Source organism: Anticarsia gemmatalis, chromosome 13 (assembly GCF_050436995.1).
Source record: "Anticarsia gemmatalis isolate Benzon Research Colony breed Stoneville strain chromosome 13, ilAntGemm2 primary, whole genome shotgun sequence".
Lineage (NCBI taxonomy): Eukaryota > Metazoa > Arthropoda > Insecta > Lepidoptera > Erebidae > Anticarsia > Anticarsia gemmatalis.
This window is the reverse complement of record NC_134757.1, coordinates 3,520,423-3,533,676: the sequence shown is the minus strand read 5'-3', so window position 1 is coordinate 3,533,676 and position 13,254 is coordinate 3,520,423. Positions and strand designations below refer to the sequence as shown.

At 35.5% G+C, this 13,254-nt stretch overlaps 1 protein-coding gene across 2 annotated transcripts; it reads left to right on the top strand.

Annotated features, from left to right (window-relative positions):
* Positions 1-855: 855 nt before the first annotated feature.
* Positions 856-13,254, top strand: LOC142978000 (putative G-protein coupled receptor Mth-like 3). Of its 2 annotated transcripts, none has more exons than XM_076122206.1 (8): positions 856-1,326; positions 5,054-5,231; positions 7,200-7,391; positions 9,390-9,468; positions 9,860-10,038; positions 10,493-10,631; positions 10,966-11,145; positions 13,030-13,254. In XM_076122206.1, exons 1-8 carry the CDS (start codon positions 913-915, stop codon positions 13,175-13,177), a joined length of 1,509 nt encoding a protein of 502 aa, XP_075978321.1. In that variant the 5' UTR covers positions 856-912; the 3' UTR covers positions 13,178-13,254. The 2 variants fall into 2 exon arrangements, with proteins under 2 accessions (XP_075978321.1, XP_075978320.1); XM_076122205.1 differs by having other exon boundaries at positions 9,857-10,038.

Here is a 13,254-nt window from a genome sequence, read left to right as displayed (position 1 = left end):
TCTTTCATATTATACGTCGTTAAAAATAATAAAAAAATATACATATATGTAAGATACATAACATTTTTATAATTTGGTATCTATTTTTAAACATTGTCTTTTTTGAATAAAATAGATATCTATAAGAAATACACATATATTTATACTGATATTACAGATTTAAACTTTTTCATTTCGGTTACTTACCCATAATTTTAATAAACACATTTACTTTTTATTGATTGTCATCGTTTTAATTGAACCATTTTACCCTACAGACTTCGGTCTGGAAGCCATTTTTTATAACTAGCCGTTCAATTAACTCTATTAACTGTCATTGTCAGTGACAATTAATAAGAGAATTGGCCCTCAGAATGTATAACAACATACAAATGTGTAACAAAGTTTGCGTCTATACTTATTAATACAAAGATAAACAGTTAGTTATTGTTTGACTCAAATCTAAGGAACTACTGCTTCGGGTTGAATTAAAAATTGAGTTGAATATTTAATTTATTGTGGAAGTATTCTTTTTCCTTACCACATAATAGACGTTAAGTCTTTAATATCGCTGCTTGTTGGGAGCTCCTTGCAAGTTTAATTATTGTATCAACCACATTGTAAATCTTTTGGCGATCGAAAAGAGTGGCCGTGAATTTCTTGCTAGCTCTTCTCATAAGGCTCTACCTGTCTATTCAGCGACCATTCAACATTGCGCTGTGCCTCCTAGAGCTACTATAACTATGTGAAGATGATTCATATTCTACAAATATGAAGCAGACCTGCAAAAAACATAAACAATATAATAATCCGCTGTTCAAGTTCAGGTTTGACGCGGATACAGTCGTAGTTACTCAATGACGAGAACAAGTCAACAGTTCACGCGGGATCTCAAACACGACGGACGTACGCAAACACTTACTGTTTACAAAAATGCGTGTCTTAATAACTATCTTATTTGTGATCGTAAGGACTACAGTGTCACAACCGCCATGCAATCCTCAGAACAGTGTCGAACTAACTAATCGTACGTATAACGGCATAATGTATGAAGAGGGTGAATATTTTGTGGACAACGTCACGGGACTCGAGAGAGGCTGTGTGTGTATGAAGGAGATATGTTCCCGAAAGTGCTGTCCAATTGGTCAAGCCTATAACATGAATGCTTATGGATGTGTAAATCTATCTCGAGCATTCGAACCACCAGTGTTTGAACGTTCCGAATTGAAGCCAGGCTTTGACATTCACAAGGAATTTTATTTATTTACAAAGAGAATGAATTGTTCAAAACCCGATCGAGAAGTTAGACTACCTTTGACTTCGACTGCTGGCTTTCGCCTTAGAACGGTGAGATAAAAGCATATCTTTATAAACTTGGAACATCTACACAATGTTTGTGTATCGAGATTCAAACCGGTTTATTAAGTTTACGTTTTTTTGTTCGATTTGTTTGTTTTAAGTTTGCTCTTATAATATTTAATATACCACACTGTTATATCACTAAGTAAAAGGTCATCCGGCTATGAGGACAAGATGTGTTGGTATGTGGGGTATGTACGGACGACGGGAAAATCCGGATAACTAGAATTATTTCCAAAATTCCTATATTATTATTTAGTTTTCATTTACTAATAGTACCTATAAATATAGACAATAATTAAGATGATGATTCCGGTACAAATGACTGCCTGTAATAGTGATTTTTAATAACACGGAGTTCATCGGATCATCAACAGAGTCATCCAGACTTATAACAACGCACTACATTTTCTTTATTAAATCAAAATGCATATGGGGGGCACTAAAGTGCTTTTTAGGTCCCAGGGTCCTCAAAGTCGAGCAAGTAACGAATGATAATCGAGGCGGTGTTTTAGTGTTATCACCACATAAACTGTTCTTTCCTATCGGGATAGTGGGTATCCGTAGGGATTCAAGGAAATAAATAAATATTAGGTCGGGGAAAAAGTCTTTTCGCATTATAGTATGTATGAACTTGTAATAAAATCTCTTTGGCTTCAAGAATCACAAATGAGTACACGGTTCATTAGGTTTATTTCCGTGAGCTCGTGAAGTACCCAAATATCGAGCTTTTTTGTGTAGAGTACAAGTTCATGTGTATACTATAACGCGAAAAGACTTTTTCCCCGACCTAATAAATAAATTTGATGAAAAAAAGGTATTTATTAAGCAGAGCAGGTGCTTGACGCACGGATCTCTCGAACGCTTCCTTAAAAAAACCCCTGCATTAAGACCGGCAAGTGGCCGCAAGACGTTTAATCATCGGTTTTGTATTTTCTTCTTACGTCATTTGTCGTTAGTTATTGTGTACCTACAGCGTGTTTTCCTTATATTAGGTCGGGGAAAAGCCTTTTCGCAGTATAGTATGTATGAACTGGTAATAAAATCTTTTCTTTACACAAAAAAGCTCAATATTTGGGTACCTCACGAGCTCACTGAAAGAAAAGAGAGAAAGCCAAAGAGATTTTATTACAAGTTCATACATACTATAATTAGAAAAGACTTTTTCCCCGACCGATTAAGCTGACTGAGCAATTGATATCCCTACCCTTCATAGATGAAAAAACAGAAAATTGAATACAGTTTCCGAGTACCGTATACTCCAAATTAACTATCATTCGGCCTTCATTATAATCTGGTATTGTTGTGTTGAAATGAAAAGTTTGAAAATTAACCCATGCTCTTAGATCCTAACCTATTTGTAAAAAGAATATCACCATAAATAATAAAAAAATCATCAAAGAGTGTCAAAGACGTGTTATGTACATTGTTTTAATGTGTCTGGACGACCGTGCATGGATGCAAGCCTCTCTATCTATCCGTCTGAGTGACCTCGGCGTCCGTAAAATTTCTGATATCAGTCTTTCTGCGTTTTTGTCCTCGGTCCATGACACGGAAGAGCTGACTAGGAAATTTTTAATAACTCACACTGATAGAGTCTGAAGTGTGGTGTCAGACTGACGCAGAGTATGTATATGTACAATGTACATCTATATTAATACTATAAAATTGAAGAGTTTGTTTGGTTGGTTAAACGCGCTTATCTCAGGAACTACTTGTGCAATTTGAAAAGATATTTATGTTTTGGATAACCTATCTATTGAGGAAGGATATAGGCTATATAACATCACACTACGACTAATAGGATACCAATAATAATTTTAAAATATTATAAAATACCATAAAAAAAATACCAAAACGGTGAAAATTATGACCCATTCTCTTTTATGTTACGCAAGCGAATAAGTAATAAGAAGCAAAATATTTATTTATTGTTAAGTCAAATCAAATCAAAAATAAGTTCTATCGTAGACAATAATATATTAAAAACCTATTATACATGGAATTGTATAATATTTGTTGTGCTATTTTTGTAAAATTCCAACTAAATGTCAATAAAACTTAAAACCGGTTGTCGTAACAACAAGAGAGAAATAACCGAACAAAATTAAAAGGTTAGGCCAACTATATCATTCTATATGTATTTTTCTATCTAAATAAATACTTCTATATTACTACATAAGGAAAAAATAATGTTTTGTTTATAGGTAGGAAGATTATAGTGATTAACACGTTACGTCAGAGCAGTAATGTACTGAAAAGTGACTACACTAGTTGATGTATACTAGTTGACTATCAAATAGTTGTCAACATCCAAATAGTCAGTGATCTAGCGGGGGCATTCGATAACAAGTTTATTATTACAGCCACATATATTAGGAAAGAAAGTCTCTCGCTCCGTCTGTCTGTCTATTTGCGATAGTCAAACAAAACCTACTGAGTGGATTTTTAAGTGATTTTTACCAGCCAAGTGAGTTACGAGGAAGGTAGTGTGTACAGTTAGAGTATAATAAAATAATTTAAGTTTTGTTTAAACTGCATGAAATCATTGTGTGGCGGTGATGTCATTTTGGACGAAATAAAAGCCTTGTTGTTATCATGTTACCGATGGCTTTTGTTCTAAAACCGTGTCGTGGGCATTCCCCAAGCCGTGCGTCGAAAGAAAAATTACCTGGTCCAATACTTTTTTAATAAAATTCCCGAGGACTAAACATTTAAATTATTACAGATGTCCATCCTTAACTCGTAGGTATAATCAAAACCTTTATTTACTTACCATATTTTGAACATTAATTTTAAGGCAAAAAGAAAAAAGGGACGGTCTTAAAGAATTTTATAATATGATGTTCTTCAGTTGTTAGTGAATTTTGTTAGAGTTTGTCATTCAATATAGATCTCACCCATTTTATTCCACCGCTTTTTATTGTGAGATGTAGCGCGATTCTCTACAGTTGGTAACATCGAGTATCGAAAATACGACATTTAAAATTTACTGCGAAAATAGTTCCCACAATTGATCTGATTTTCATACAAAATTTCTCGATAGTCAGCCGGTTGTCGATAGTCGATAGTGGTAGAGAATCGTGCTATTGTTCTTTTTCATCCTTTGTAAGTTATATTTCCATCTCTTAGATACCTCATTACGTATTTAGTTCATTCTCCTTTGATCGTTCTCATAATGTGACCGGTCCAATTTTATTTAATTCCACACTAGTTTATTTATTTCGATGAGGTTAACGTAAAAACTATAAACATTTCAATCGTACTTTTTGTGTGAAGTATCAACTTAATTGTTGTTGTTCATCAACAAACCTTTTCAATATGAGATTAGGTACTTTGAAGATAAAATGTAACTAGTAACAATTTCACAATTTTCTTTGATAAGAGTTAGTTTAACAATGTTTCAATTTATACGCTTGACGATGACTACTTCTCTATTTTCGAGCATAAAGCGAAGGAACGGAAAGAAAATAGTATTTTTTTGACATCAAAACCAAATTTAATGCCATAGAAAGTTCATTTTTTTATTGAAACTGTATACTGTATATATTTGTGTGATGAGCACGAGTATTTGTTCTGAGCCTGGATGTTAATTTATCTATATAAGTATGTTTATCAGTTATTTGGTTACCATAGTAAAAGCTCTGCTTAGTTTGGAATCAAATGACCGTGTGTGAGTTGTCCAAAAATATTTATTAATTAATTAAAATTTCAGGACGGAAGACTTAAAGTGACGTATGATAATGCTCCTTTTGAGTTGTTCTACGAAGTTGACAAGTATTGCTTGGACAATACCATTAGAGAGGAGAATGGTAACAAAATCATTGAAATAAATGGCCTATTCTGTTACATTCCGGAAGAAGAGCACACTAATTACAAGCTGATCGCATCATGTGAGTACTTTTTGTATTAGGGTAGGGGAAAAAGTCTTTTCGCATTATAGTATGTATGCACTTGTAATAAAATCTTTTCTCTATAAAAAAAGCTCGATATTTGGATACCTCACGAGCGCACTGAAAAAAACTTAATGAACCGTGTACTCATCCGGATTCTTGAATCCAAGAAATTTTATTACAAGTTCATACATACTATATTGCGAAATTCACCCCGACCTAATATTTCAAATATTTTATTGATTGTGGTACACAGTGATGACACACGCACACTAACACACGCAGACACACACACGTAGACACGATGATTACTGCTTTAAACGACAGAAAGAGGAAAAACAATCGGCCCACCGCCTGAGACATGACAAGTTTCACCGTTTTTTTTCATACATTTGCTTTCAATCGGATAAGTTAGACATTTACCCTTACATCGTAAAACTTGCCTTAAATATAATTAAGTAAGGAAACGCGCAATGAAATGTATTACGACTGTGTTATACAGAATGTGTAAAACACAGTCAGATCTATTGTGTAACATTTTCCATAAGCCATCATCTATAATTATAGTATAATAATACATCGTTCCGGATTTATCGATAAACCCAGTTTTATAATAAAACCCACGCTGGACTTCTTTTTTTGACGTAGAGAATATTCGTTTGTTATTTAAAGGTCGTAAGATATATCTTTCGTATTTATTTTTCATTGGTTTAGTCTTTTGGCCAGTCGCGCTAATTTTTACAATACAATACCTATCGACAATCGGTTAACTATCGATAAATTTTGTTTTCAGACCTGATCAGCGCCTCTAGTGGGGGCTGTAGGAACAATTTTGGCAGTGCATTTTTTTAATGCCAAATTCTCGTTATTCGTTTGTTCCGACTGTAGTCAAGTTCTATGTGAAACCAAGAAACGTATATAGAAAAAAACAATATTCATTTTCCATCCACCACGCCTACATTTTATAACCTCTTTGCTCGTCTTTGGTTTTATCATGGTGATAAAAAAGGACCGCACCTTATATTCCTATATGACGTTATCATAAACTAATTGGTTAGAAACACGCCTACAGAATGAAAACAGCTCCCATAAGGACTGTTACTTCTATACTTAATTAAGTATATAACAAACAAAATTAATTAAGCAATTAATTTGGCGTCAAAGTACATTATGTTATTAGTTTATTGTTTGCACGTGTCAAGGTGAAAGTAATATTAAAGATATAACTAGGTGCCGCTAAACAATTAGAACAATTTCGCTACATCATCATAATGAAAGATTCTTAAGTCTTTTTGGATAGAAATGCGGCTATTGCGCTTTGATCGCCGGATAGGTAGGCCAGATAACCATGGAATAACACAAGAGGAAAGGGCATGACGTCATCTCAGCCGGTGACATTAACGTACACTGAAATATGGGGTTATTCGTCCTCGCTCGCATTAAACTCGCCCGATTGGATTAGATGGCACAAAATATTCTATTTATTTTTCTATTCGGCAACTCACCCGTCACTTAAAAAAAAAGAAAGATTATTGCTTTAGACCTTGAAAGCGTTTTAATTTGTAAATTTATACAGAAACATAGTCACATATTCCATGCAAAAGCGCCTGGAATATAGGATGAAACTTTATGGGTGGTTGGAGCTACATGAGCCAGCTAGATACAAGAAAATCTTAGGATTTACCTACCACAGTTCGGGCTTTTACAGTAACATTTACAATACGTAGATAATATAGCACCCCTTATCAATCTGTATGAGCAAGGAAATCTATATTTCTATACTAATATTATAAAGCTGAAGAGTTTGTTTGTTTGTTTGAACGCGCAAATCTCAGGAAATGTCCAATTTGAAAAATTCTTTCAGTGTTAGATAGCCCATTTATCGAGGAAGGCTTATAGGCTATATATCATCACGATGTTTCAAAAACGAGAAAAAATAGCTAGTCATTTATAAACGTATCCTTTCAGGCATGTTCGTATCCTGTTTCTTCATAATCGTGACGGTGGCAGTGTACAACTTTCTACCAGAGCTCCGGACGTTAAACGGCATGGTGGTGACGGCATATCTGTCGAGTTTCTTCACGGGCTTCTTGTGCTTGGGCACTGTTCAGTTACTGCTCACGGAACATACTATCAGTGCCGGATGGTGTGCCACAATGGGTACGTATTCATAAGATTTTTCTTTTTTATGACGGTGATCAAATTGATTTTCATTATTCTTATTTGCTTCGACTTAATAGCCACCTTTACTCACACACTCTATCGCACGTTCTTAGGAGCGTACAAGATAACGCGCGGGAGAGTTGTGCTCTTCGCTCGCGATTTTCTTCGCGGGCTTGACAGATGAGCGCGGCGCGTGGTCTTTCTTTTCCCCTTGTACACCCTTTAGACGCGTGCTCTTTCACGCGCGGTTGTTGTTTCTTGCGCGATACAGTGTGTATGTAAAGGTAGCTATTCGTTTTAAGTAAAAAACACGAAATTTTGGGTTGTTTGATTTGATTTTGTCACACATGATAATAATATATCTATACTAATATTATAAAGCTGAAGAGTTTATTTGTTTGTCTGTTTGAACGCGCTAATCTCGGGAACTACTGGTCCGATTTGAAAAATTATTTCAGTGTTAGATAGCCCATTTATCGAGGAAGGCTATAGGGTATATATTATCACGCTACGAACAATAGGAGCAGAGTACCAGTGAAAAATGTTACAAAAACGGGGAAAATTATGATTCTCTTATGTGACGCAAGCGAAGTTGCGCGGGTCAGCTAGTACTCCACTAAAGATTTAGCAACCTTTAGACTGCCACCGCAAAGATGTAGATCAATATTTACTGAACTATATGAATGGCAAAGTAATTTTAGATTCTACTCTATATTCACAGTTTTATTTGTCGGTTCGGTTAACAAATAATGATGATAAGACATATATTATGTTTGTGCACATTTTGTGTGGACTATAGCGTAAGCGGCAGTACGTCCATATTTAAGTCCTACTAATATTATAAATGCGAAAGTTTCTGAGAATGTATGTATGTATGTATGTTTGTTACTCTTTCACGCAAATACTATTCAACCGATTACGATGAAATTTGGTATAAAGGTAGCTAAAGACCCAGAAAAACAAATAGGCTTTATTCTGGATCTCGAGAGGGATTGCGATTTACACGGGAAGAGTTTCTACGTAGACGAAGTCGTGGACGGCTTCTAGTAATTCATATTCCCAAGAGATATTCAGGAACAAAAAATACACGTTAAATTAGCGTTTTAAAATGATTGATTGTGTCGAAATATTCAATATTTTAGTGGTATTTTGAATAATGGCATATTTTAAATAATTGTCATTTTTTTTAGACTCTGTGTCATCTCTGTGCACACATTATTTACAACAATAACCTTGACATATCAGGAAACAATTTAAATGGAATGCGGATGAAAGCAGCAACGTAGATATTTTAAACTGCATTAAGACATTTTTTTTTTATAATATGCCATTGAAGTACATGGTGGTTCTTACGGAGAGCAAAATTGCAAGAAAATGACATAAAAATATATTCGAATGTTAGGTGCTACGAGGTTAGCCGGGTCACCTAGTTTATATGTATAAAGCTAGCTGTTTAATAGAAAGATTCGGCGCTGTTGGCAGTCGGCCGGTGAAAATATTTTCTAGCTTCTGCCCAAAACTTCGTCTGCGTGAAAACGTTTCCCGTAGTTAAAAGTATCCTATGTGTGTGAATCTATGTTAATTTGAGTTAAATCAGTCGAAAATCTAAGAAGATTTATACAAACTTTAACCCCCTTTTTATACTTTAAGGGGTGGAATCTACCAAAATCCTTTCTGAGGGGATGCCTTCGTCATAGTAGCTTTATGCGTGCAAAGCTTCGGCCCGATCGGTTTCAAATTGACAGAGTTTCATACAAACATCTAATCTACCAAAACCCCTTCTTAGCAGATGCCTACGTCATAATTTCTACCTGCATGCCAAATTTCAGGCCGATTTGTCTAGTGATTTGAGCTGTGCGTTGATAGATCACTGTGACAGTCAGTCAGTCACCTTTGAGTTTTATTTATGCAGATTCTAGAAATACACAGAACTATTAATAAAAATCTAGATAAGTTGTAGCTATAATAATCAAAGATTTCTTATTAATATTACAGCTTTTATCATCTACTTCTCATTACTGGCGGCCTTTTTCTGGTTGAACGTAATGTGCTTCGATATTTGGTGGACTTTCAGGTACGTTACAATCACTATGGTCTATCTACTCCGATACTTATTCAATTAAACACTTATTTTTATAGTTTTGTTGCTTAATAATAATTAGTTCCCAAAGGATCCAACAAAACTAACGGCCTCCGGGGCGCAATGGTTAAGGTCGCCTCGCTACTATCAGTGTGTTGGGAGGTCGTGGGTTCGATTCTCACACAAATATTGTGTCATCCACAGTTGGTTTCGGGTTTGGTTGTACTTTGTGTTCGTTGCTGTATGTTTGTAAACCCGCGACACAAGAGCAATTGCTAGTGCGGGAGTTGTTTATTTTAACAAGAAATATAAACAATGTGTATTACCTGTAATTTATTTATCATAAAGTAATTTATATACGTATTCAGCTTTTTATTTTCAGAAGGATTACTATATCCAGTGGGCTGACGAAATCGAAGTATACTCGGTTCCTAGCGTACTGCGCGTACGCATTCGGAGTACCTGCTATATTGACAATTTTATTGGCAGCCCTTGAGTTATCTGACTTATCTCCAAAAAGCAAATGGTTACCAAACCTAAGACAGCAAGGATGCTTCTTAAATGGTAAGATTTGTGATACTATTAACGGTAGATTTAGTCTCAACTTTTTATAAATAAATTACTATCTAGCCCTTTGTCCCGTGTTTCGGAAGGCACGTTAAATTGTGGGTACCGGCTGTCATTTTTGTAGATCTTTGACAGTCGTTAACAGTAGTCAGAAGCTTGAAGTCGCTCCATGTAAAACACTGGTATCCAGCTGCATCCGGTGAGACTGGAAGCCGAGCCCGACATATTTTGGAACAAAGGCTAAGCTAAGCTAAGCTGGACAGCGGTCTCCCACAGTCCACGATGCCGGCCGCACGGGTTACGGAATAAATCTATTCAAGAACTGTTTGGCTTGAATGGACGTGGCGTCTGAAAACTGAAATAGCTCTCTCGAAGGTCTCTTAAATGATAGAATTAGTAATTTTTTAACCAGAGATCTATCTTATTCTATTAATTAATAAATGTTTTTCAGGAGGCAGCAAGCTACTGTATCTGTACACGCCTATATTAATTTTATGTGTGGCCAACGTGGTGTTCTTCACATTGACAGCTCTAAGGATAGCACACATTAAGAGGCAGACTCAGATGTTGCAGAGAAAGGACACGCAACGGTAAGCAAGGCCTCCGTTTATTCACCTTATGCCACGTTTAAACGATCAGGCAGCATATTTTACTTGCAAAACCATAAAAGAGGACGCGCCTGCTTTTTTCTTTTTACTACTTTAGTTTTATGAAGACATGTTTATTGAGTAATTGTGTTTTGGCCTTATATGTAAAAATAGGCAGATATTTGCTGAATGCTAGTCTTCAGACATTGGGTTACTTTTGATGTAAAAATATAAAAGGAATCAGCATTAGCCAAGCCTTTACTTCAACTAAGGGTCGTCTTCCAGTCTTACCAGATGCATCTGAATACCTATTAAAAGAAATCTGACATTGTTCCAGGTTTGCTCTTTATATAAAGCTGTTTATCGTGACCGGCCCCAACTGGTTCTTTGAAGTGATCAGCTACTGTTATCCCCATCCTTTCTGGGTCTTCACTGATGTCTACAACGTCCTTCTTGGCGTGGTATTCTTCATTCTTTTCATCTGCAAAAAGAAAATGTTGATATCCATTAAAAAAAGGTGCGTTTCATTATTTTATTGCGAGCCAGATAGTTCTGTCCCAAGTTCTGTCCCACCGAACATGTGTTACGAAAAGTGATTTTTTATATTGTGATTTAGAAATTTGATATAAAGTACTATTTTAAGATAAGAATAAAACTGTATGTAAAATTATTTTGTATATTGAAATGGTGAGTCGGAGGAAGTATTACGTCACACACATAGATGGAAACAAAAGCAAGGAAGAAAGCAGCAAACAAAAAGTACCAGAGATTAAATGCCTGAATGATGTTTGTCCTCCTGCGTCTGCTTAAGCTGCTCATTTTATTGAAACCAGAAAATTGTGCTGAACTTCATTTATTGTGTACAATTGTGTGCAGAATACACAGACGCACTGTTTTCTATCGCTCTAATAGTAAGGTGGAAAGGACACGATCGGTGAGAGATCATGAGCTGGAACGACAAATTTATGTACAGTCCGAGGCATGGACGTTTAAAACCACAACTTCCAATTCCAAAAGTTTAAAACCAAAATTTCGGAGACGGAGACTCTCTTGACGGAAAAACTTGGCGCGACGGCATCTTAACTGGAGACCTTGAACCTATAACCCACATCGAGACTGAGACAGTCGGAGAGGCAAAACATATTGGAGTACGTACTACGGCATGAAACAAAGTAGTATTTATGTGTAATAGTAGATTGAACTAGATTGTTCTTTAAATGTTTATGAGCTTGAAAGGATGCACTGTGTTCCGCTTAAACTTCTAAAAATTAAATCAGTCTATGGAGATAGTGTGCTTACTTATATCTCTAACTGTGGGGCGACTTTCAATTACTATCGACTACCAAACCCCGGGTTTCACGTATCTCAGTTGACAACTAGTGTACATCAAATTGATAGTCACTGAGCAATACATTGCTTCCTTTAGCGCAATTCTGTATATAGTACTATGGAGTATCGAAAGTTTGACATTTAAAATGTACTGCCAAAATATATCCTACGACACCCGCTAGATTCGCTGATCAGATTTTCATACAAAATTTCTCGATGACAAGCCGGTTGTCGGTAGTCGATAGTAGTAGAGAATCGAGCTACTTGACGTTACGTGTAAAGCACTATGATCTAAGAAGGAAAACAATGTACAGCACAGTGGTTTTCAAATAGTTGTCATATGAGATACGTGATAGCCCCCAGGTATTGGCAAATATTGTATGGTAAACTGGCGTCCCTATATAGTGTAGTTTGCAAGAACTATTTTCCTTAAATAATTTAAACTTAAATGTCAAACGCTCGTTAGCTGGTAGTACCGATTCTTGAAAATCGCGCTACTGTTTGATTGCTTTAATTTATTTTGTGTTATTCTGCTAAATCCTTTTAGTTTGCCTATGCCCGGTTTCTGAGGAACATTTAGCTGTAGTTAAATCTATTCCATAGCGTTTAGATTGATATAAACATGACAGTTTAAATGACAAACTACCGCTAAATGTGCCTCAGAAACCGGGCACTAGAGAGATGGTCGCTTTAAAGAAAATTCTCGTATAATTGAGCAGTTATGTTAATATTTTGTGACCGAGAATTTTATAGTTATTTCAGCTTTATGATTGACCTACTTATACTGTAATTATGTAAACTTGTAATTTTGAATGTTAGTTTGTTACTTTTTTATGCAAGAGATACTAAATCTAAAATATATGTGAACACCTCCATTTAAACATATAAGCCACGACACTTAAAACTGCACGATTATCTGTCAAGACATAGTGGGAACGTGTCTTCAGAGTTACTTAGTCACGACAGTTAGTGCGGGAGTTATCTTAAAAAAAAACAGGAATAAATAAAAATAATAACTTTGAAAATAAACAAGGAGTATTTAAGTAACAAAGTTGTTATAAAATATTTCTAGGTTCCTGTATCTGATCGGCAAGCCAGTTGTCACGAACTCTTTGACCACGACAGTATCATCGAACACGCTTTCTCAAAGTGCCGACGAAATTCAGATGAAGCCAAATAGATCGCCGCAGCCAGAAGCAAAGGAACAGAAAGAACTTTAGGTTAAGAATCAAGTCATATTTAAATACGGTAGCTTATGTACATATTATATTATAATAATATAGATTTTTTCTGAGAA